Source organism: Poecile atricapillus, chromosome 1 (genome assembly GCF_030490865.1).
Source record: "Poecile atricapillus isolate bPoeAtr1 chromosome 1, bPoeAtr1.hap1, whole genome shotgun sequence".
NCBI classification, from domain to species: domain Eukaryota; kingdom Metazoa; phylum Chordata; class Aves; order Passeriformes; family Paridae; genus Poecile; species Poecile atricapillus.
In genome coordinates, this window is record NC_081249.1 from 6,835,503 (window position 1) to 6,860,065 (window position 24,563).

Below are 24,563 nucleotides of genomic sequence, written 5' to 3' on the forward strand. Positions count from 1 at the left end.
TAAGGATAACTTCTTTGAAACTTGGCCTTCTTCAGAGAAAAATGTGTAAAGTAGAAAGACAATGCTTTCTTCTCTGAGTAAAATTCTGGGTTTATTTGACAGATACTTCAGAATTTCAGGGCAGGTTGTCTGAAGCAAGGGAATTGCAGATTTACAGACAAGTATTTATACAGAAAATGCTCACCTGCTTACCCAGCTGGTGAGCCAGGTAATGTCAGATGATTTGGCTGACCAATTGTAATGAAGCAGCACAGCTTGAATTAAGGCTATCTGGGATCAATCACAGTTAAAAAAAGCCTAGGAAAAACTGGTCAGAAAAAAAAAAAAAAAAAAAAAAAAAAAGGAGATTAATGAGTAATCCAGGGAGCAGGTAGTTCTTCTATGGATATTTTCCGAGTGCAGTTATCAAATTCTTTAAATCATTACTGTCAGATTCTTCACTTAGCTCCATTACCTTGCTTCTCAGTGGTTTGCTTTATCTTGCACATGGTGCATTTGTTTAGGAAGGAATTTGATTCAGGATTTATATTCCACTGGTTTACACATGCCACAGCCTCCTTATCTCCAGATCTGAAACAATAACAGCAATTTAAAAAGCGCCTACATTTCCTTCTATTTCCTGGCTTGCCAATAATAAGAAGTCCCTGCAGAGGGAAGCTTGGCTGGTGGTGTTTTTTGATTTCTCAGATAACAAGAGCTTCACATTTCTGTGGAATTCCCATTTGCCAGAGAGCTGCTGCTGCTGTTGCCCTGATTGATATATGACTGCAATGGCACTTTTCCATTTGACATTCCCGCTCTCTCCCTCTCTCTCTTAGACAACAGCTCTAACTTTTGTGTGTTGCAAATATAAAAGGCAAGCCATGTGATGGAGGCACAGAAGAACAAAAGCATTTGGAAGTAACAGGACCTCTCTTAGCTCTCCGAGGAGTTTGAGGGAAGGAGGGAGTGGTGCATTTTTCCAAAGGTAAGCATGCAAATAAGAGATTCCTACAGATTTTGAGTATTACACGGACTTAAACTGAGTGCTTAATCTCTTTATCTGACAGAGACCTGTTCTCCTTGTACCGTTTGTTAAATCAAACTGTGTTTAAATGGAATCAACACAGCTCTAGTCCGTGTGTCCTTATCCCTGTGTCCTGCTCTCTGAGGGTTGCCTGTCTGAGGGCAGATAGGTAGAAACTTGGTTAAATCCCTATTCTTGTGAGCACAGAGCTCCAGTCTGCAGCTCTGTGCTGCTCATAGCTGTGTGGCTTTGGAGTGAATGGAGCTGCTGGACTCTGCCCGGAATTCACCGGGAGAGCTCTGCTATGGCCAGCACCTCTTTGTCCCACTGCAATAGGGCTCTGTGAACACGGGCAAGCCTGCTACTTTAAAGTTGGACTGTTTACTTTTATCACTACTTACGCCTGCTGTTCTCTTGCCAGTCATCTGCTGGAGCGCTCAGAATAATTTGAAACAACAGGCAATATTTATTTCTAGCTTTGTGTCTCACGCTTTGCGGGAGCACTCATAATTAGCACATTATTATTTATCCAAACTCCCGCAAGGCTTTCCAATGGACCGGACAGCGCTGGTTGTGGATTAGGACAGATTTAACATACACTGTTTATTGGCTGAGAGCTGGGAGGAAAGCCCCGCTGCCCGGCGAGCTTTGGTCGGTGGCCGGCGTGGCTCCGAGCCCGGAGGATGCTGCGCGACCCCAGCCCGCCCGCTGAAGCACAGAGGGAGGCTCTGGGCTCTCCTCCGCTCCCGGCAGATCATTTCCCTGTGTGTCAGCGCCAGAGGCACGGGCAGGACTGCTCGCTGCTTCTCTGGGACGAAAGAAGGATTCCGCTGCTGTGAGCCCGGGGACCGAGTGTCAGAGCACCGCGGGGCTCGGAGCCGGCAGTGCCCCGGGAGAGCGCGGCGGAGGCAGAGCCCCGGCTCCCTGCCGGGATCCAGGTGAGTGGATTCATCCTAGAAAAGTTCAAGTGAATGGGTCCGGCAGCAAAGAACAGAGTAACAAAGACCAGTCTCAGGACTGGGTTAGCCACTGCTGCGGTGTCACCCCCAGTGTGTGCTGGAGGGGCGATATTCTTGTGACAAATCTGGATTTGCAGGATTGGGTGTCTGTGTGTCTGTGTGTGTCTGTGTGTCTGTGTGTGTGCCCTGACTCTGGCGGGACTGCCAGGCAGATTTCTTATCCTACCCTACAAGTTCACTGAAATTTCTCTCATAGCTTCCCCATAACACACCTTATTTGTTTCTGCCTGGAGAGATGGCATGGCAAGTAACTCCTTAAGGTTTCTGCAGCTCTTTAGAGATGAAAAATATATTTCCTATATGCTACATGGTACTTACAGTTCCTATAGCTTTGTAACCAGGCAGGAACTCTGCCTGTTGAAAAGGGACTGGCAAAAGATTTTTTAAAACCAGTAATAGGACAAGCTCACTTGAAGGCAAATGATTGTTTAAAACCATCAGTGGGGACAAAGTCACTTGAAATCCATACTTTATTGCAAAGCTATTTTCCAATAGAAGCAACCCAGCTGCCTGGTGTGGCAATAAGTGTGGCTGTAATAATCACAGTGCTGTTATTTGTTCCTTCTTAAAAGAATATAAGAATATCTACATTTTAGGACCTGTAATTATTTTTTTCCTTTCCTTTTGAATTACTAAGAATGCTTACTTTTGATCTTGCTGTGGGACCTTACTCATATTTGTGAGTAGTTATTCACAAGAATAATTTCCTGGACCTAAATAGAACTATTTGGTGAGTAATTACATACCAGCTTGAATCAGGGGTTCCCTGTGTGACTTATATATACATTGATATGCTCTTGCTGTTAATGAAATCTCATTTTGTATTATAAAACAATGCTTTAAGACCTTCCAGTTAAAAACAAATGTGGAAGGAAAAGGTATTTCAAGCTTACAAAGTAGAATGCAATTTGATTTAGGGATGGGGTATAATTAGGGACTGCTGATGATTAGTTACAGTCTCATTTCTCTACCTGAAGGTGTCCCATGTAGGTTTGCTGTGTTTGTGCAGTGCCTGGTTTGGATCAGATTAATGTGTGCTGATGACTGGCCTTTGCAGAGCAGGATATTGGTTATGGACAGTCTTGGGTACAGTTTGCAGTAGCAGTACTCCAGGTAGCTCCTTAGGCATGGCTGATTTCCACAAAAGCCATCTGCCCCACTGGAACCATCCCTCACTCACCTCTGAGGCTTGTGGTATCACTGCAGTCTCTCTTGCCCAGGTGGGAGGGGAATGAGCCAGCTCCTTGGGAGCTCACACTGGTGCCTGCTGTGACTCATTTGACAGGGAGTACTCCTGTGGTTGGCTTCATTCCCCATTTCTCCTGGGGCTGACTTTGTTCCCTCCCTGGCTTGTCTGCTCTCAGATGCACTAGGAAGTGCTCAAGGTTGTCCTTGGAACTTGGAGAGAATTTACTATCTATGGCAAAAACTTGCACAAAACCACTGAGACATTAATTTTTGCAACTTGCCTGGTGGATTATTTAACTGAAAGAAAACAAAATCCTCTCTTTCCCCCTCCCCACCTCCCAATCACCATTGTAATTATAAATATTTGATAGCTGCATTAGAAGTATTACAAATTTCTCTGTCTCATACTCCTTCTGAGTATGAGGAGAGACTTGTTCCTGTGAGTTTTAGGAAGGTTTTGCTATATGAGACTGTAGCCCCCTGTTATTTGAGCAATCCACCTCTGGAGGCGGCCACATCAAAGAAAGACACAAAGATCCTGTGGCAGCAGCTATGGGGCAACTTTCTGGGGCAAAGGATTTTTCCTTAACCCCATCCACTGAACTCTCAGAGTCCTGAGAGTTTATAACGCTTCCAAAAACTCTTCAGAAATGAAACCCCTGTGACTGTAACCCCCCATACACAGAAGGTCCTTTCGCTGAGCCCAGCTAAACTTTTGCCCTCGGTGATATCTTGTTCCCCTGGATCATTGTCGGTTGTGTAAACACGTGTTTCTTTTCATCAGTGTTAAGTGTTCTGCCTTTCAGCTCTCCTGCCTTTCTCCATGTCCTGGTATCTCAGGATGGGGTGAATAGCCACATCCAGATCACGTTTTTTACTACTGCCTGACTTCACACTTGACAGTCCTTTTGCTGAAACTCAGCTCAAAGGCAGGAAAAAGGTTGGGTCAGGTTAGCTCAGGTGTCTGAGCCAAGAGCACCCCACTTTGACCACACTTCTGTGCATGCATATGAAGAGATGTTGCAGTCTCTGCTGGCTGTGATCAGCTGTTATTTCCTTTTTATATGTGTCAGTGTGGAACATATTAAAATTTCTCAGTAGTGGTATGTTAGGAATCCCTCTGATGCCCCACCTCTAACTTAGCAGAACAATAAAAGCAAGGTTGAAGTAAGCCTTTGAGCAGCTGGTCGTCTATATATTCCTCCTTTTCTCACATAATCTAATTCAAACTATTATCTGGTAGCAGTGGCCCTACCACTTCCAGACACCATCAGTCCTTGTCCCGTTTGCTGGAATTTCATTGTGTGGCATGGAGATCCTTTCTACTACAGGCAAGTGTAGCCTTTCTTCTGGTGTGAGGGTAGGGGGCTGCTGGTGCCATGGAGACACTGGTCCCAGGAATTCCTCCTCCTCATTGCTGTTTTTCAGCTTCTCTTTGTTATTTTTTCTAGTTGCATCAATCATTTTTACGGCTCACGCTTGTCACATTTTCATGCTTGTTATTACTGAGCTGCAGACTGTGTCGGGCCGAGGCAGCACAGGTTACACTGCCCTTTAAGACATGTGGGTTGAGGATCTGAGTTAATGCCTCAGCTCTGGTTTGGCAAAGGTTAAGCATACCATGGCAGTGACAATCACATTGCTGTCATAGCAGCACGGCTCAAAGGGAGTGGGACCTAGGGGAACGCTGCTCCCCTTGTTAGAAGACATAGAATTGTTACCATGAGCCAAATATTTCGGTTCCCTAATTATCAGAGGATGAGGTATATGGATGGTGGTCTGAATGTTGCCTGTGTATAAAAGAGGAAAGGATTTTGCCCCTGGGGTCAGAAGAAAGGGAAGATCCCCTTCAATCACGTGCTGTCTCCAGCATGCATAGCACTCTCTGCTGGTCCCAGTGGCAGGGATGTGTTTGCTCAGTGTTGAAGAATAAAAAGACCCATTCCTGCTCTTGCATCTATTGATAAGTACAGGCCTTTGAGTTTGCTGGAAAATATATGAAAGGCAGAGAACAAAAACTGTCCACCTGCTTGTAAAACACTCCAAGAGGTAGAGGACACATGCCTGAATGCCCTAGACCTCTTAGCAACTTGTAATTTGGCCAAGGGTAATTTTGCCTCATGTTGGGTCATAAGACTGAAGTAGAGGAAATTAGTGAAGCAAATCCTATAGCTAAAGCTTGGCTGGGAACACTTGCACTGTAGCCAGCAGCCACCCTGGTTTGCCTCCTGAGAGGGATGTGCAGCCCTAGACTGCTCAGCTCTGCACCTGGTGCTTCACCAAGGAGCAATCTCATCCAGCATCCCTTTCCCTCAAGTGGAAAATTGTATTCCTCTGCTGTCAGAGACTCAAGACCATGACTACTCTGATACTCAGCAAGAAACAAGAATAAAGAAAGAATCCAAGGTTGGCATCACCTCACCATTAAAAGGCTCTACTCCCTCATTAGAGAGATATCCCATGAACGCCCCGAATCAATCTATTTAAAGCTTCCTGGAAGCAGGAAAAGGAAAGAATAAAAATACAAGCACTCTTTTGTCTCCCAGTGGTTATTCTTTGCGAGTGTATTAAACCCTTTTCTCCGTGCTGGCCCGTGCCTGTCTGCTGGCCGGGTGCCAGCCCACAGTACCCACTGGAGTTTGTTATTTCAACTGCTGAGCAGGAAGGCACCTCCTGCTCCCCCTCTCCTGCAACCTGAAGGGCTGGAAATATTCTTGGGGACTTCAGAAGCAGAGGGAAGTTCAGGCAGCTCAAGTGCCATTCAGCTGGATTTGTTCCACCTCATGCACCGGGTCCCCGTGGTGGGAACACTTTTGGGGCCTTAAATGAGCCCAGGGAATCAGCACCGTGTGTGCTCATCCCACGTGTGCTGAGGCTCCCAGGGTGCTTCCACTGTGTTTGCTGCAATTGCTATGTTGCTTCTTATGCTTCACATGCTGTGGTCTTCCTACTTTTTTCTTTTTCATTCTACTTACAGTGACAGGTATTCATCTCCGGAAATATTAAAAGACTTAAGGAAGTCTCACAGTAGAAAAATGGTTTCCAGGCGCTTGTCTTAGCACTGCCTTAGTAGGACCAGAAGATGGACTTCTCTACCATGGACAACCAGATGTAGAGGCTTAAATTCCGTTCTTTTGAGCCTGTTTTCCTTCTTATTGCCTTTTTTTTTCCACTCTCCTCTTGCCCACCAGCTGCTGCCAGCTCTGGCCAGGAGTGTGTGTTGTTTGTGTACCCTCCTTGCAGGCACAGACTGCCCTGCTGTGTAAGGGAGCTCCTGGACCATGGATGAAGGTATTCCCCTTGCCATGGATGAGGAGAAGCTCCAGCACAGCTGGATGGCAGTCGAGCAAACTCTCTCAAGCACAACAAGACCTTGGGGGAACATTCACTTATTTAGCCCTGTAAGGGTCTCACTCAAAATATTTGGTTTGGTATTTGCCTTGCCTCAGGATGGGAAGGAACCTGTTCAAATGTTGTGTGGAGGCATTTCTCAGACAACTGGGGTTGCCTGTGTTCACCTGCTGCTGCCTGGCTGCCATGGGGCCACTCAGTGGCTCTGTCAGGTGTTTTGACAGGCAGCTGCAGAGTGAAATGAGGATTTTTGACAGCACACACAGAAGGTCAGCTCCTTCACTGCTGGCATGGAAATGGCCATGGTAAAATAGATAAGAAGATGACTGTGTTTATTTACAGAGCTAAAAGATATGCTGGAACTGACAAAGACTCTGAGGTGGTTCTACAGAAAGCAGGGTCAGACACAGCCTCTCATCTGGGCTTGCCTCTCCTACTCCATGAGCTGTTCTCTGGCATGGCTCAGATTGTCACTGGTGAGATTCAGTCCCACAGCTCTTGGGCTTCCCAAGCTGTTCCCAGGCATGGTGTGGATGGCTGCATGGGCTGTAAACCACCAAGTTCTGTGGGTGCTGAAGGATCTTTGGGAACAGAACACGCTGCCTTTGTCATGGCAGTGGAGAACTTAACCCTGCAGAAAAAGCCCTGGTGGAGCCTGACTGAATAATTTGCCCGTCACAGTTGTTTCCACTCCAATCCAGATCTTGGAGAGTGAAGTCCCCAAATCCTTATCTTCCTGGAAAATCAAAACTCTTTTGAACTCGATAAAGTTCTTGAGAAATCCGTTTTCGACTCATGAAGAACTTTGTGGCTTTTTTTTTTTTTTTTTTTTTTTTTTTCAGAACAGCAGCAGTGAGTTGATGCACATGCACATATATATACACATACATGGTTGGTGACACGTTTTTAGGTCTGGAGTTTGGAGAAACTGGATAGTCTTGCAACTCTTCTGTTTACATAACAAATTCAGATTGAGGGAACCACACGGTAGGATTCAAGTAACTGTGTTTACTAAATATGCACAGCATGCAAGGCCAGGCTTAAGTTATATACACACAGCACTGCTTCAACGGGATTTTGGCAGCCTCCAAAACACAAAAAGCATTGAGTGACTTAAAGGGTGCCCTCATCTTCAGGCAGGAGTCTCAAACATAGAAAATGCCCAGCAAATGAAGGCCAAGCTGAACATACGTGCATGCCAAACATGGGGGGCTCAGGGAACAACTAACTAGAGGAACACCATAAAAGAGCTTTTCCACTGCTCCCTTCCTACCTCCCAGGGTAAAAGCTGTGCAGCTCCAATAGACCTTTGGAGAATTGCTCAGCTCTTTATTTTTTCCAAGATACATAGCAAAAAGGGAATTTCTGTTTATGTTCTCACAAAGTGACTGGCTAAATAATTCCAGATGATGGAATGTTCTTCTGTCCTTAAAGCAAAACAAAACCTTAGCCTTCACCACTCTCTAAATGATATTAAAACTATAATAAGAAATCTTTATTATTCAGAAAGCAGTTAATAAGAACGTGGAGTTGGAAAAATAACCCTAACTTTGCACCTATATACAATATATTCTTAGACTGTATGTTAATGTGGTTTTTCTTTGGGATGTCTTCTATTTTTCCCTGAAGTTTTTAGGTTAACAGCTGTAGAGGTTTTAGGTAACAGCTGTGACAAGCTTTAGTATGTTATGTCTCTATGAAATCCTGAAAACTGGTTATATGGAAAGGAAACTAAGCCATTGCTAAAAAAATGTACTTCCCATATCTCAGTGCATTCTGAAAAAAATGTGTAGTGATTTTCATCCCGTTAGGCCATTTATTTTTGTAGCAAATCTTCAGCCTGAGGATATGAGGTCACGTTTGCATCTTTTTGCTTTACAGGATGATGCAAAGAGGGAGGGTTTAGGCTTCCTTTGTGTTAGCCTGGCAGATGAGCTATCTACCACATTTTTTGCATGAAAAGGAAGTGAAGAAAAAAACAGCTGAAATTAAAGGAAAAAATTTCTCTGTGAAAGTGTTATTTTAATAAAAAAGTGCATTTTCCAAATGAAACAGAATGTCATTGTAATGATGATTTATGATTACAACTGTACTTGCTTCTGTTTTTTTGGACAGAAATATAGACTGGAAACTACTTATGCCAATCCTGATAGCATGTGCTATCTAGGATTTTATAATTTCAGACAGCATTTCAAAAGGAATGCAATTTTTAACTTAAAAAATAAAAAATAATGCTAAATTCAAGTGAAATACCGCTGCTGGAAATACCAGCTGGAAATGGAAAATATCATGCCAACATACCTCATCATGGTGATGTACCTAAGTGAAAATATTTTGATATTTTTTTTGCAGAATCAAAAATCTATACCCTAACCTCCATGTGTTTAAATTTCCCTCTAAGACTTTTTCTTCCATATTATGTTATATATAGCATATGTGCTTGAAAAATGTATGTGCATGCTTCCCATAGGTACATCAGAAGATACACCTACACATTTTACCAGTATGCCTATAAACAACTGTAAGCACTTATTTCACAAGAGATGGATCATATTTACAATGGTTTTCTCTTTTTTTTTCTTATAAATATGTGATACATTTCACTTTTTCAAAGTACTGTTACAAAAACCTGCTGGATTTCTTTGTTAGTGAAGTATCAGGGCAATTTTAAAAGGTTGTGGAAGTGTTAATACTTTTTTGTACTGTGCTTATCCTGAAGAAGGTTCAGCCATGTTCCTTTTCTCACACTTTTCCCTGTGTCTTTCTCAAAGTATTTTCATGAGGCAGACTCTGTGTCATCCAATTATTTCCTGAAGAAAACTAGGGAGATAAGCCTTTGAAAACTGAGCCAGGACTTCAGATTTCTCTCACTGTATTAAATCATACTGATCAAAACCATGGAAAGATATAGAAGCACAGAATTAACAGTGGGACGGAGAGTATGGGAAATGGGGATCCCTGGGTGTAATATCACGTGAAATGAGACTGTCTAATATCAAGTAAATTTATTTGGACTGAGAGGGAATTACTGGGTGTGTAATAATGATTAACTATGTTGGAGGGAGACCTTGCCAAGCAGCATGTTTTGGTCAGACTCTTTATAAAAAAGAATAGGAATGTAGGTAAAAGGTTAAACATGGAGAAAAAAATAGTGCATCCCTCCTCCTGTTAGCTAATCCTTGGGCATCATCTGCATGAACTGGAGTAGCACAGTTCACTTCGGGGAGGGAGTCTGTCCCAGCTCCCATGACCGAGAGATTTCTCTCCTATGCTGCTAAAATGTTTGGAGGGATATTTATTGACATGAATGAGGCTATGCATAAATGTATCTGACATCCTAAGTGTTTAGTGTTGTTTGTTTAAGTTCTTTGTACTGCAAAGACATAGTATGTTTTTAATGCCCCATTTGCTGAGGAAAATATACCAGGTCATATGTCGGACCCTGGGAAAAAAAAAGATATTGTCATTCAAATCCACAGTCACGTAATTTTTCCTTTCCTACTTAAGCACATGGATAATAGCCTGAAACAACAACAACAAAAATGTCTAATACACAGAGCATCTTTGTTTCTCTAACACACAGAGCATCCTTAATAACATTTCTTCCCAGCATGAGACTTCGGATGTCACATCAGCGCCATCCCAACTTGGATGAACTCTGGAAGCGTTTGTCACGGCTAGGCACTCCTCTCTCTCACAGAAGTGCTGGAGGAGGCTAGAAACCAACATACAAATCATCAAGCACTCTGGTGAGGAGGCTGTTTGGGAGATGAGTATCAGCCGGCTTAGAGCACTGCCAGCAAACCAGAAAACAGTTTTGAAAGAGGCTTGTATAAGGCAGTAAAGGCACACATCAGCTCTTTAAATACTCAAGGGGCTCTGCCGGAGCATTTCTTTGTGAGTAGGGAACTGTTTTATCTTAAGTTTCTTCAGAAAGTCCTTGCACTTTTAACCGTACTGATGAGTATCCTTTGACTATCCTTCATCGGGCTGTGTTTAGATGGATAATTCACAGCTCTTTCAAGTTATATCTGTTTGTAGTAAAAGTGAAATTAATCATCCAGTTGGGACTAAGGGCTTTGTGAGAAGGATCAAGGGACTGTGAAGAAGCAGCTGATGGAGATATTCTCCTTCCCCTGCTGGCACAAAGCTCTGGGCAGCATTTCAGGGGCTGTCCTGAACTTGTTTCCTGGGGAATCTCCTGATCTCCAACATGAACCAGAAATCCAGATGCCTGGGTAGATAGCCATATGGCTCCACCTGAACATATTTCTTCCCAAGTGATAGCTGGGATAGTACTTGGATATTATGGAACAATAAATGTATTTTTCAGATGCTGCTCTTTAATTAGCTGGGAAGAGACAGACACCAAGAAAGTGCTGCCTGACAAGTAAGCAAACAAAGCCTGTCGATGTGTGCGCATGGGAATTTGGAATTTTGGAAGAGGGCAGGGCAGCCAGAGGCCCGGGCAGCTCCTCATGCAGTGCAGGTCAGGGCTCAGCGATTCCCTGGGGGACCACCTTGCTCATGCCTGGGCTGGGACCTTCAGCATCCCTCCACCCTGGGGGTGTCTCCTGTCCCTGCAGCACAGCAGCTCCAGGGCACTGCCAGGCAGCCACAGCTCAACCTGCCTCCAGCCTTTCCATGGGCTCCCCAGGACCTTCCCATCTGAAATGAGGAAGGCAGCCAAGCTTTGCCTCTCTTTGACACTTTGAGTGGATACAGAGTCCTTCCAATTTTCAGAAGTTTCTGACGTATCACCGATCACCGGTTTTGAGGGGAACACAATAGGATCGTCACCAAGTGGAAAAGAACGGCATTGCATCACTTGTGATGTTAAAAGCCGAAAGGTTCTCCCTGAAATGATAGAAAAATGCTAAAAGTAACAAGGCCTTGAGATCTCCTTCCTTAAGGCCATATTCCCTACCTACTGTGCGAATGATGCTCACTCTGAGCAGCATTTTGGCTAGCAAAGGTCCTAAGTGCCTTAATACTATTTCTGTCTATTTTCTCCAGAGGTCTTTTTGCTCAGGATTGTGATTTATGTTGCTTTTATTCCAGCTGTGCAGGAGATTCTTTGATGGATTAAAATCTCGTCAGACTCCAACTTGAGAAGAAGAATGACAGCTCAGACACTTAAACCAGACTTTTCACCATCCTGGAAAGGAACTGGCTCTCAGAATTTGGAGGGTTTTTAATGCTCTACCTCCCTCTGCTGTTACCAGCGAGAAGTTCCTCGACAATGGGAAATCATGTACTCGCTGCTTCGATTTCCATGCTCTCGCTCCTGGTGATGATGGGGGACACGGACAGTAAAACAGACGGGTCCTTCCTCATCGACTCCGACCCCAGCCGCTGTATGAGGCACCACTACGTGGACTCCATCAGCCACCCTCTCTACAAGTGCAGCTCCAAGGTAAGGCCTCTGTGCTGCGAGGGAAGAGTTGTTAAAATGAGCCATTCTGGGTGGTTTTCTCTGCTAGAGTTCCTATCTACCAGAATCCAGCAGCAGGGACACGCAGATGTGAAGGCATCCTGTGTGTACGTAACTGGGACTGGAGATAAAGGCTCTTTGACTCCCTTTTCACCTTTTCAAAAGGAGAATTTCACGATGATAGTAAAGCTTACATGCAGTAAATCACAAGATTCAAAGGAGCACATTTGGGATCTCAGCTGATGGTCCCAAGGGGACAGGCTAGTTTGGAAGTATAGATCACCCTGGTCACCCCATCCTTCAAGTGAACTTTCATCTGGGGCAAGTTCATTGCTACTGCAGATGAAATACTGAGATAAAGAACCAAATTGCAAAATGGTGATTAAAAAAGGTTGTGAAGAGCATTGTTTATTTTCTCCCTGCCTACCCCCTTTTCAAAACCTTTGTTTTCATGCAGAATGACACTTGGATGGTAACTTCAGGGATTAGGAGTAGACAGAAATACAAAATTGACTTTCATTTGGGATTTCAAGCCTGAAAAGTTTTGTGTCAAAATGGTTTAGCAGCCTGTACATGTAGCTTAAAGCAATTTATTTCATTGTGTGGAGAAAAAGAATTGGGAGAAACAATGGGAAAATCCTTGCTGGCCCCTTTTGTCTTGTCCTAATTTGTTCTGTCTGAGTTAACACAGTCTGTACATTCAGATGACTGGGCCGTTCCTCTGTCCCATGGGAAGGGGCTTTGCCTCAGGCACTCGCATCCCAGGATTAAGGAAAGGGAAGGACTGCCAGCTCCAGCGCTTTTGCCAGCCCTGTGTTGAGTAAGGGATGAGAGGCCAGTGTGTGACAGGGTTTATCACAAGGGGGGTGCCTGCCTGGTGGCAAACCCCAGCAGCAGGGATCCTGGCAGAGAGGTTCCAGAGTTGAGATGGATGCAGTGCTGGCTGTGGACACCCTCAGATGCCTTCGTGTGCAGGAGTTCCTTGCCTCCTGTAATCAGTGCAGGGGTGAGGGGCAGTTGCAGATCATAAAAACTAAAATAAAGCATAGAGAGAAGTGTCCACAGAAAATAGGACTTGCTGGGTGCTCTGTGCACCAGGACAGCTGCTGCCCTGGCTAAGGCTCTGCAGGCAGGCTCATCCTGTGCCAGCTCAGCAGAGAGGGGCTGGCAGCCTCAGAACTGGGCACAGGGAGCCTGCTCTGCTCTGGGCTCCTTGTGCTGTTCTCTCAGCACTGCTGTCTGCCTGTTTTAGCATAACCGAGCCTGATTCACAGCAGCAGGAGCCCAGAGACTTTTACCCTACTTCTTCTGAATCCAAACAGTAAAATCATGCTTTTCTTGAGATTCAGGAGAGGTCTTTTGATTTGCTTTCAGGCTGGACTAGAGCTCCCTGCCATCTGGGAGACATATGGTGTTAACACATAGAACTGCAGAGGTGCATCTCTGTGCAATATTGTTTTTATTGCACTTGACTTCAGCAAGAGGCAAAAGTGACAAAATGTAGGTGTGTGGGTGGTTTTCATTTACAGGTATCTGTGTGCCACCAATCCTCCCATCTCTGCAGTTTTCTGATGGAAGGAAGGAAGGAAGGAAGGAAGGAAGGAAGGAAGGAAGGAAGGAAGGAAGGAAGGAAGGAAGGAAGGAAGGAAGGAAGGAAGGAAGGAAGGAAGGAAGGAAGGAAGGAAGGAAGGAAGGAAGGAAGGAAGGAAGGAAGGAAGGAAGGAAGGAAGGAAGGAAGGAAGGAAGGAAGGAAGGAAGGAAGGAAGGAAGGAAGGAAGGAAGGAAGGAAGGAAGGAAGGAAGGAAGGAAGGAAGGAAGGAAGGAAGGAAGGAAGGAAGGAAGGAAGGAAGGAAGGAAGGAAGGAAGGAAGGAAGGAAGGAAGGAAGGAAGGAAGGAAGGAAGGAAGGAAGGAAGGAAGGAAGGAAGGAAGGAAGGACTGATTGACAATTCATTTTTTTTAACATCCCCAATGACAGAGAAAACAAAAAAAACAATCAGGCCTTTAGGAATGGGGCTGATGGGAATAAGAACACAGAACACAGTGAAATGAAAACCATATAATTTCAAAACTGAGCTTTGAGGGAAAAAAGTTGTTGACATACACATTCACAATTCTGGCTGCAAAAGTCAGTGATTATTTTAAAAGCAAGCCTTTAATGGAAATCATGTTTGAAAATATTATCACATAATTTGGCTTCCCAAATTCCACAACAATTTCAACAACACTTCTATAAAAATACTGTGAATTGTATGGACTTTCTCATGAAGTGGAAAGTGAAAACAGTTTCCATACAAAGTGAAATAATTTCCTAGAAAACTCTCTTAAGTCAAAGTCTTTTTTTGTTGTTGTTTGGATTTGTTTTGTTTTGGTTTTGTTTTGTTTTGTTTAGTTTTTGTTTGTTTGTTTGTTTTGTTGTTGTTATTGGGGTTTTTTTTTTGTTTTTTTTTTGTTTGATTTGGTTTGGTTTTAAGGTCTTGGGTATCTGAATCATTCTGGTAGATGTATGGCTTCTGTTCTGGATCTAGTAACATATAAACACAGAGGAATATTAGACATGCTAATTAAAACTGGATGCAATGTCTGTTTATGTATATATTGTGATAAAATGTAACCAAGACAAAAAAGGAAAGTTCTGTGGGAGTATCTGTGGGAATTGTGGTACCTCTTGTTTCCACCAAGTTTCCATTGTGGAAGCTTGGACTGACAGTGTCAAGCAGAGACTTTGCCCTTTTTTGGGGTGATAGACTGATTTCACTGAGATATTCTTTTTCTCTCCATATGTTTTCCTTTTTGGTGCAGCGTAGAGTTACAGAAGTTAAAAGTGGCTTCAGAAGTTGCAAGACATATTATGTTTGCTGTCTGTCCTGGTTGAAAAAGGATTACGTCCACTGTGTTTCTCTGAGGAGGCTGCCAAATGTACCCACATGGGAAGCAGTTTCATTAAACATCCAGTCAGTATAATTTAATCATTAAAATCCCTTTTGCTTATGGCCTCAGGCAGGCGATGAAAACAGTTTTCCAAATCCTTTGGAAACATAGTCTATTATAGTAACAAAACACACAAAAGAGACACAAAAGAGGGATGGAAGAAGGCCATTTGTTCCAGAAAAGCAGTGTTTTCCTTTGTCTTCAAGGAAATGTTTGTATCAACTCATGAGGTATTATCTTTCCTGACTTTATTTGATTTACCCCGACCTCTGTCACAGAGACCCATTGGTCTCCATCAATGTGCTGGGTTCCCTCACTGCTCCCAGAGCCTCCTAATTTCCAGTTTTGGCTGTCACAAGTGCTTCGTCCAGATGTGCCAGAAGTGTGCTTGACAGTCTTGCACTAAAGAATCCAACCCAGGGAGACACAGAGCAGATGAAGAAAGATTTAGCAGATGTTCGAAGACATTTACTCCTGAGGTAGCTCAGGAGATTTTCAGCAATGCCTGCTTGCAGCCAGGCCACAGGAACTGTGTGAAAATCTGTTCTTAGGCATCTCAGCCCATCTGCTTTCGAGCTTCAGCTTGTTGCTGAAGGTGCAGAAAAGAGGACTACAAATGCCATTAATAAAAAACCAGTTCACAGCTTCTAGATTTCCAGAATACAGCTCAAACAATCGGAGTCAAATATTGCCTCAGATTCAGGTTGCTCTCTTTTGTACCTGTGAGACCATTGACTTTAAATAATGATAACGATAAAACAATAATGATAATGATAATGATAATGGTAACAATAATGATAACAATAATGATAAAAATAATGATAATGATAAAAATAATGATAATGATAATAATATTCTTCCCTAGCTGCTCATAGACCCACGTGGCTCCCTTGTAGGACACTGTGCTTCTGGATCCAGCCTTGCAAGGTGACATGCACAAATTCATGTGTGCAGGGGCCAAGGGGAGCCAAGAGGTGTCAGGTTATAAAACAACCACATGTATTTACTATATATACACACCCATTGTACACTATATCATTGTGCCATGCCATCATAGCATTACTAATTATCTAGGTGATAATCTCTATTGCACTATAATACACAAAGCAACAAGCAGCTGGTGCAATTGATTAAAAGGCAAAGCAAAGCTTTCAAAGTACATGCTATTTCCAGCTCATTTGAACACCTGCCAAAATCCACTGGCTGTTCTGGATTTATGAAGAGGAAGGTAAATTTTAGGTAGGACTTTAGGTAGCCCAGAAGGTTAGAAAGCTATGAAAATGAGAAATCTGATAATTTTTTTAGCCTGAAAGTTAAACTTGATAACTTTGGGTTTGTGCCATTGGTAAGAGTTTACACTGTCATCCAAAAACAAGGCATAAAACCAACACTGCATTGGTTTTTGTAACATCTACATTATATAAACACTGACCTTAATCTTATGAAGAACAAAGTAGCCAGCAAAATTGCAGATTAAAATGAGAGCCTCCACAGATTAAAACAAGTTTTTAAAGACAAGGCTTAGAAACTGTAAATTGTAAATTGTAAATTATAAATTATAAATTATAAATTATAAATTATAAATTATAAATTATAAATTACAAATTATAAATTATAAATTATAAATTATAAATTATAAATTATAAATTATAAATTATAAATTATAAATACAGTGGTACATTGACTAAATATTGGCTGGCTTTGCCTTAGGAAGCCAGCTGTTTATGGGAAATATATTGAGACAGAGATATTGGCACATCACATAATTTTACCTTATAATTACTCTGGACAACTCTTCTCTAGTCATGCCAGTTTCATGTTTTATTTTTACTGGCATTTCTGAAAGTACCTGCAGATACATGAGCAGACATGTGCCATAAGAATTCTTAGGGTATTGTACCAGAAAATGACTGATTTTTCCAACTCCAGAAGCATCAGAAGTCAGCCCCACCATACAGCAGTGTGTGCTGTCACATTTGGGCTGAAATCATAGAAATGATTGCTTAAAAGGGACTCCAGGGATACCCTGAACCTCCCCAAAAGAAATTTCTGGCTGTTGCACATCCCCCTGTACCACTCCTGAGGAGAGCTCAACTCTGTTGTCTTTGAAGCCTTCAAACAGTTGTCAGGTGCTGTTGGATTGCTCCTCACCCCCAAAATTTATTGATGATCTCCAAGGTCTGTTCCAGTGTGATTCTGTGATTCAGCCAAACATTTGGGAACACAGAGTGCACAGTCTGGTGAACTGGTCAAAGCAGGGCACCTAACAAGAGACGTCAAGATGCTGGGAAGGAAATTGCTGGATTAAATGTCCCAATCTGCATAGCTATTTATAGGTATTTAATTAGATACCTTCACCAGCTGCCTGTCTGGGAAGTGAGGCTTGTTTCCAGAGGGGAAAAAAAGTGGATCTTTATCTGTGAGTAATGGGGTGACAGCACTGCAGTGATTGTCCCTTTCATGTTCTCTATACACTAAACTCTGCTATTAAGGAGCTTGGTGTAGCTGATAGGTGTAAAGCTCAGGTGTGACTCAACAATACACTGAAATTTCCCTCCCACCATATTAGTACAAACAGCTGAAGTTAATTTATGTATGAATATGCAGTACCACAGGAAGGAGACCATAAATTTATGCTACAAACCTTAAAGGATGACAGACTTCTCAGAGAGGAACAAAAACCCATCTCTTTTAAGAAGCATGATGGTACCAAGCAGAGATCATCAACTCATGAAGACGTCTTTGTGACCTGTGTTGATTGGAAGTGTAGTTGTTGATACATGAATACATTTTCAAGCAAAACATTTAGCATGCAAGTATTCTTGGAAGAGTAATTTTTAAGCACTGTACAATGGATGATCGGGACATTTCTCATGGACACAGACAATGCTGGCATTTCCTACTTGATTTCAGGAATATTCTCTCTCTTTTATGTCATCTTTCCTTACAACTCTGACTAAAGAGAAGATTAAACATTTGATGTACCTGCTTGCATAACTTAGAGATTTTTCAGCCAGTTGAGCTTGTGTAATGAAAGAGGCCCAAAAAGGTTTAACACTGTAAGGTATTGCCTGTCACATTTGTAGTTGTTCTTTCAGGTTTTCTGGGAAAAAAAAAGGTGAGATATGTGTAACCTGGTTAAAATGTAATGCTCTCCCTTGGTTATAAGAAAGACTTACAACTGTTTTACTGCCTACTTAAGATGATATAATAAGCTGATATTGAAGTTTATGTTGGTTAAGCAAAATTAGCTGATATGGATTTGCTATTTCCGTCCCCATGAAAGCATGGGAGCCTGTTCAAACTTGTACAACACCCGTTATCAAGGTGGCAACAGCTGTTTCTAACACATCATTTGCTGAGCTTTAGAAGGTCCTTTCCAAGATTTATGTAGTGCTTAATGCTGTATGTCCTCTGCTCAAGGGATTGTTGGGGAGTAGGTGACTGCTCATGGACTTTGTTTCCTTACTGCCTCCTGTCATGCAAGTTACCTTGTTCTGGTCACAGCTCACATCTGAACTCAGAAGAAGTAACCTGGAGCAGCACTGTTTTTTGAAAATATCACTAGGGAATCTTCATGTTTGGCAACCTTAGTTAAACTTTTTTTTACATTTTTATTGTCTTATGCTATGCAGTGCATTTTATATAGAAACAACTGATACACAGATACGTAGATACACATGTAATTGCAAATACATGTTCAAGGAGGTATTTGGCAAAGGAGTGAGCTCAAACATGCTTCTTCAAAGCAATAAACTGAGCATCTTTATATTTCTACTTTACATGTCCATATATCTAAACCTGAGGCATGAGAGCCAGTTCTGCTGATCACTGGCGTGTATACTCAGAACACTGGTAAATACCCAACCAAAGAATCAGCCTGGCTGATGATTTAAGGGCTTGACCGCCACAGATCTGGAGTCAGCAAATCTCAGTTGCAGTCACGGTGTCTGGAAAGCAGGGCTGGCTGAGATCATTCGGAGCCTTAAGGTCATCAGGCCCTGCTCTCCTTGTTGGTGTTAGTGCCAGGGATTGCAGGGGGAGCCTTGCTTTTCCTCCTGCTCACTTTATGTCCCCCACTCTCTCAGACACAGCCCAAGGGCAAAGCCCAGCCAGGCTGGAAGGAGGGTCCCACCTGCTGGTGTCAGCTGTGTGCTGGGGACACGTTTGCTAACCGCTGTGTTCTCCTTGGCAGATGGTGCTGCTGGCCCGCTGCGAAGGCCGCTGCAGCCAGACCTCGCGCTCGGAGCCGATGGTTTCCTTCAGCACCGTCCTGAAGCAGCCCTTCCGCTCCAGCTGCCACTGCTGCCGGCCCCAGACCTCCAAGCTGAAGGCCATGAGGCTGCGGTGCTCGGGGGGCATGCGGCTCACGGCCACCTACCGCTACATCCTCTCCTGCCACTGCGAGGAGTGCAACTCCTAGGGACCAAGGGGCACAGCAGACGGGGGACGAGGGCGTGCTGCTGTGGGGGAAGACTCCCAAGAAACCATCCAAGGTCAGGCCGGTGCCCCCAGCACCCGATTGCAGCGAGGATAGGACTAACCAGGCTGGATGGAATCTGAGAGCAGAAGTATCCAAAATACCCTGGGTTGCTGGATGGTGCTGGTATCGCAGAGTGGGCTGTGACAAAGGCGAAAGCATGAGGACTTGTTTTTATGAAGCCTTTCTTTTTTTCTGAAAGGATTTTTTTGAGAGTTTCTTCTTTCTCAGACTCAGCTCTGACTACAGAGAGGTGCTTTTACTTCAGGCCATGGGCAGCAGGGGAACAGAGAAGAAGGTCAGAAGGATGACAGCACTGCAGTCTGGAAACTGGCGTTTGGACAGAGGATGGGCATCGGTTCCCACAGACAACATCTTAACCTATCAATTTTTTCTCAGTTTTCTAGTTTTACTGGCCTTCAAAGCACATTGTGCTGTCGGCAAAGGTCATCTGTTACTGACCTAGTGGCCAAATGCTGGATAACTTTAATAAACCATTGAAAAGTGAACTGGATATGAAATGCCATGCTTGGAATACCCGGCCTAGCTGAAACAATTATTTGTGCCATGTGTCATCAGAGTTCAGTGTCTGAGCAACTCTTGGGAAGGGAAAGGTCATGAGACTCACTATTACCTTCTAAAAGCCTGTAAATGTGACACAAAACATCTGTCACAAAAGACTTTATTTGAAAGTTAAAAACTAATCAAATATTAAAATGCCACATACTAAATGGAGTAATTTATTAATATGAGTAGACCTGTTGATGTACTGAACCAGAGTCACCAAAAAGATGACTAAACCTAGGACTTAGTTTCATCTATAGTTCTTAGGCCACTAAGCAAATACCATTTTGCCTTTTAAAGACAGGCAATCCCCAAATCCTAAATCTCAAAACATCAGGGGATCCAAAGTTTGGGAATGGTATATGCTGAGAACCTCTGTCCCTCCTCCATTGATATGAGGTTTTAGGAAGGTTCAGTCACAGTCTATTGTGGCTTCAAGGGAAAAACATAACAGTTCTTATCTCATATTAAAATTCTTATGTTCTTAAATGGCAGCATATGCAGTCAGCCATCAGCATGTCTGTGCTGTTGACAGAAATCTGGCTGAGCTGTTGTTCTGGTAGAAGTCGTGAGGGTGCTGAGAGCATCTTTGCTGTGTAAGGATTCAGGGTCAGTAGCACCCGTGAGCACAGTCCTACAGTTATTGTCTGGGATAGGCTGGATTGGCTCCCATGCACAGCAATGTCTGGCAGGGTCCCATGGGGAGGAGGGGAAGTCCTTCCAAGATCAGAGTTCAGCCCATCTGTTCAACTCCAGCCAGGTTATTTGCAGCAGATGCCGTGTGCAGCAGCTCGAGGGTGCACACGTGAGACAGGGAATCCCCAGGGTCTGACAGGGAGCTCAGTGACAGGAGTTGCTGTGGCTGCTCAGGCAAAGCCTAATGCTTTTGCCTCTGCCTCCTCATGCTGAATGTGTGTGGGATGTGAATGCAGAGGAGACAGACACTGGCCTTGTAAGCCAAACCCTGGAGTAGGATGGCAGTCAGCAATGGAAAGACATGGGGGACAGGTATGACCACAGACACCATTCAGAGAGGTTTGTGATACATGAGAAGAGCTCTGTCTTCTGGAGGTGACTTAGAGATGGTCAGTTTTCAAAGACACAGAGCTGTGGGCAAACTAAAGGGTGAATCCCACCCCCAGAAGCTGAGGGGCTCAGATTGAAATGTCAGAACTGGGAGTGATGAGCCCCAGTGAGCTCATTAGACACCATGTGTTGTCCCAGGACTGTCAGTCATTCCTTTCACATCTCATGCATGGTCTGAACATCAAAGGGCCTGTCCAGGGAGCGTGAGCTGGGCATTATCACCAGACTACTTTATATGAAATATCATATGTGCATCCCTTTTCCACTCTCTTTCAACCTCCAGCATCTAAAGATCTCATTATCCAAAAAAGCACCACCCCCTACTGTTAATTATATATAGCAAATTCCAGTCCTTACTCAAAACGTCAGCAATACCTTTGATAGCCAAATATCTACACTGCAAAATATGCATGACCTCTAAGCGTGGGTACAGACACTGCTGCACACCAGCAGTACTGAGCAGCTATCTAAGGAGTGGGAATGCTTGAGGGATAATTGCTATATCCAGCATCACCTCCCCCTGGGCCCTGCTGCCACTGGTCCCCTTTGCCAGTGCAAAATGGAGGGGCTGTGACATGAAATCTGGGTGCTGCAAGTGGCTAAAAGGCTTGGATGGGACCTGGCAGAAGAGCATAGCACTGACTGTAGTCCTCAGGTCGGAAGAGACAGCGGGGCTCAGCAGAGACCATGCCTGAGCCAATTTAGCAAAAAAGAGAAGATCTATAGTGAGAGGAGAGCTTGGGTGGTACCTATACCCACATCCCCTCACTAACACAGGCCCAGAACTGTAACTGCTCAAATCAGCCTCACAAAAGAAATTTATGTTTCAACAAGGGTTTTTTTTTACTCTTCTCCCCCATCCCCCCTCCATTCCTTCCACTTTTATTCGGTTCCTCTGATGAAATCATCACTTTGTGACCTTAAAGGCATTTTCCAGGCATAAATGTTGAGGTGAATTCAACATTCTCTAATACAACTGTTGAGCTGAATAAATGCATGGATGGAGTATAACAGATAACATAAATGGCAAAATGAAACAGTTGTAAATACCTACAACTTGATATTAAACAATGAATCAAACTTCCAAATTCTTTTGGCTTTGTCAGACAATCTTGATATTAACATTTCAGAAAACCAGAAGCTATTCTTCATTACCAAATTCACCAAAGTCAGTTAAAAATCCATATTTTGATACTTTTTTGTCAGTATTTTAGGAAATTCAGTTCAGAATGAAGCACACAAGTGCTACCTATATTAAATTCAGATGGTGTATTGAAGCAAACAAAAATGAGGCTTCAGGTAAAAACTACAGCATCTAGCTCATGGTGAGAAGGAGTCTAAATGGTGCTTGGAGATGAGCTGGCTTCCTGATTTATTAGTCAGACACCACTCAGGATAGTAAAGCTCTGCTTTTCAAGTGAGAATACTGTGTGATTCTTAAATTGAACAACAGGGAGGACAATGTCGAGCTTTCCAGATATTGTGGGGCTTGTTCTTTGCTAGAGAATTCTCTTGCTGGGATTTGAATGAGGAGGCTTTGTCCCTTTTTTCCCCCTCACTGTACCTCACTCACCCTTCAGGCACTGTCTTCCCCCATAGAAAGGCTGGTTGAGCTGTGATCACCCTGTGGTTTGCTCAGGATGAGGTGATAGAGATTTCTGACTGTCACCTCCCCATGTCCTCCTCTCTTTTGATTAAATTTCTGAAATGAGCTTGGCTTTTTTTGTGAAAGTCACCTCTCCTAGCAGTGTTGGGGTTATGCTTTGGCTGGATTGACTGTAGTCATGGTGTCTGTGAAAAGGGGAGATTTTATCAAACCCTTAGTATTTGATTAGTCTGTCAGTGCCCCAGGAAAGCCAAGACCCTTGAGCCCAACCAGTCTGTCAGTGTCCTGACATGGAGACTCTTCCCAAAACAGCCCTGCTGTGCCAGAGGATGGTTTGGCTGACTTGCTCAGGGTCACACACCAAACATAAAAACCTCCTTCTAGGTCTCCACACATTCATCCACTGACAGCAGCTCACACTTAAAGGTCTCACATTAACAGCTTATGGGATAATATTCTAATAAAACAGTCACAGGTTAAGGTTCAAGGATTGCAGGTGATTGTAACTGACTACAAAGACTACTCAAACAACATATTAACTCAAAGCAATATCCTAACAAGCTCTAGTCCCCAATAAAAGCCAGCTCAAGATCATTCAACATGCATAGAGTACATTTCCTTACCCAAGGAGAGAGGTTTTGCCACAGTTGCTGATTCAACAGCGGGATATCTTTATCTCCCTCAGTTTTCAGATGCTGTGTGGCTTATCAGAAAGTCCCACCAAGTTACCATCTCTGCAAGGGTTTCAGCAGAGCCCAGCTGTAGCATCTCCACTCCACTCCACTGCACCCTCTGTTTAGTCCCCCCTAAACTGTGTGGGAATTTGGGGATGCTGACCACGCTCTGTCCAGGGAGAAGGAGCTGTATTTTCCATCATAATATCTGTTCTGTTATCTTTTTATCCCCAGTCATTTTCCCACACATGGAGACCAGAGGCAAACACCAGAGCTTCGGTGGAGTCCTTTGCTTGTAAGAAAAGCCTTACAATGCCCCCAAAGTTTGTGCTCATCAGGAATAATCTGTGATTTGCCAGAATAAAAGAGCCCAAGATGTAGAAAATTTTAATTATTTTGCTCCCAGTTTTAAAGCCACTATACTAGTTCAACCTTTATGAGAATCATTAAATGAATAACCCATTACTTTCTTGGTGATATCCACCCTGACACCTCACCTTGCCTGATGACCCTGAAGAACTTTTGCCAAGAGTTCCTGAGCCTGGCTGTCTCCCAGTGGCCTTTATCAGAGCTTTTGTAAGTTACTGTCCCAGGGCTCATGCGATAAAGGAGAGGTAAAACTCCCTGACATCCATGGAACACCACAGCCTGTGGTGGGCTTTCCCCCAAGCCTTCATTTAAATCTGTTCACCAAATCCTTCCAGACCTACCACAAAGCCCTAAAGCTCAGGCAGGACTGTGTGGCTTGAATGTTTTTGTGAAAAAAAGGAGGGAAATAAAAGAGGAGAGGTCACTGTCCCATAGGAACAGTCTGATGCTCTGCTGCTCTGTGTGTCTAAACTCAGTTCTTCGTCCCTGATGTGAGAAAAAGAGAAGCCTCTGAGCTCCCTCCTGTGGGTGAGTGTTTTTCAGTGTCTTGTTCTACTTGTTTAGAGACAGTAGTTTCATACAGAAATTGCCTGAAGTAGAATTAAACCCTCTACAAAACACAGTTCTGCTTAGCAGAGCATTTTTTCTCTGACTTAGGCTATAAATATTTTTGAAAAATCCAAATGCCATTAAAAAAAGCTGGTGTAAGGAAGAGGAAGGAGGGTGTGTCTTGCTTTCTTTGACTGTAATTTTTTGAAAGACAAGGAGCTGACAGCCTCCTAGAATAGATTACATTATGGCTAACAGGTAGTGAGACTGATACTCTTACAAAAGTGATGGAAATGAGCAGCCCAGTT

At 43.5% G+C, this 24,563-nt stretch overlaps 1 protein-coding gene across 3 annotated transcripts; it reads left to right on the forward strand.

The window, feature by feature from the left end:
- Positions 1-676: 676 nt before the first annotated feature.
- Positions 677-22,211, forward strand: NDP (norrin cystine knot growth factor NDP). 3 transcript variants are annotated; one of them, XM_058829553.1, is made up of 4 exons: positions 677-967; positions 10,898-10,954; positions 11,626-11,980; positions 19,123-22,211. In XM_058829553.1, exons 3-4 carry the CDS (start codon positions 11,762-11,764, stop codon positions 19,348-19,350), a joined length of 447 nt encoding a protein of 148 aa, XP_058685536.1. In that variant the 5' UTR covers positions 677-967; positions 10,898-10,954; positions 11,626-11,761; the 3' UTR covers positions 19,351-22,211. The 3 variants fall into 3 exon arrangements, with proteins under 3 accessions (XP_058685536.1, XP_058685534.1, XP_058685535.1); XM_058829551.1 differs by lacking the exon at positions 677-967 and adding an exon at positions 1,807-1,944; XM_058829552.1 differs by lacking the exons at positions 677-967; positions 10,898-10,954 and adding an exon at positions 1,810-1,944.
- Positions 22,212-24,563: the final 2,352 nt, after the last annotated feature.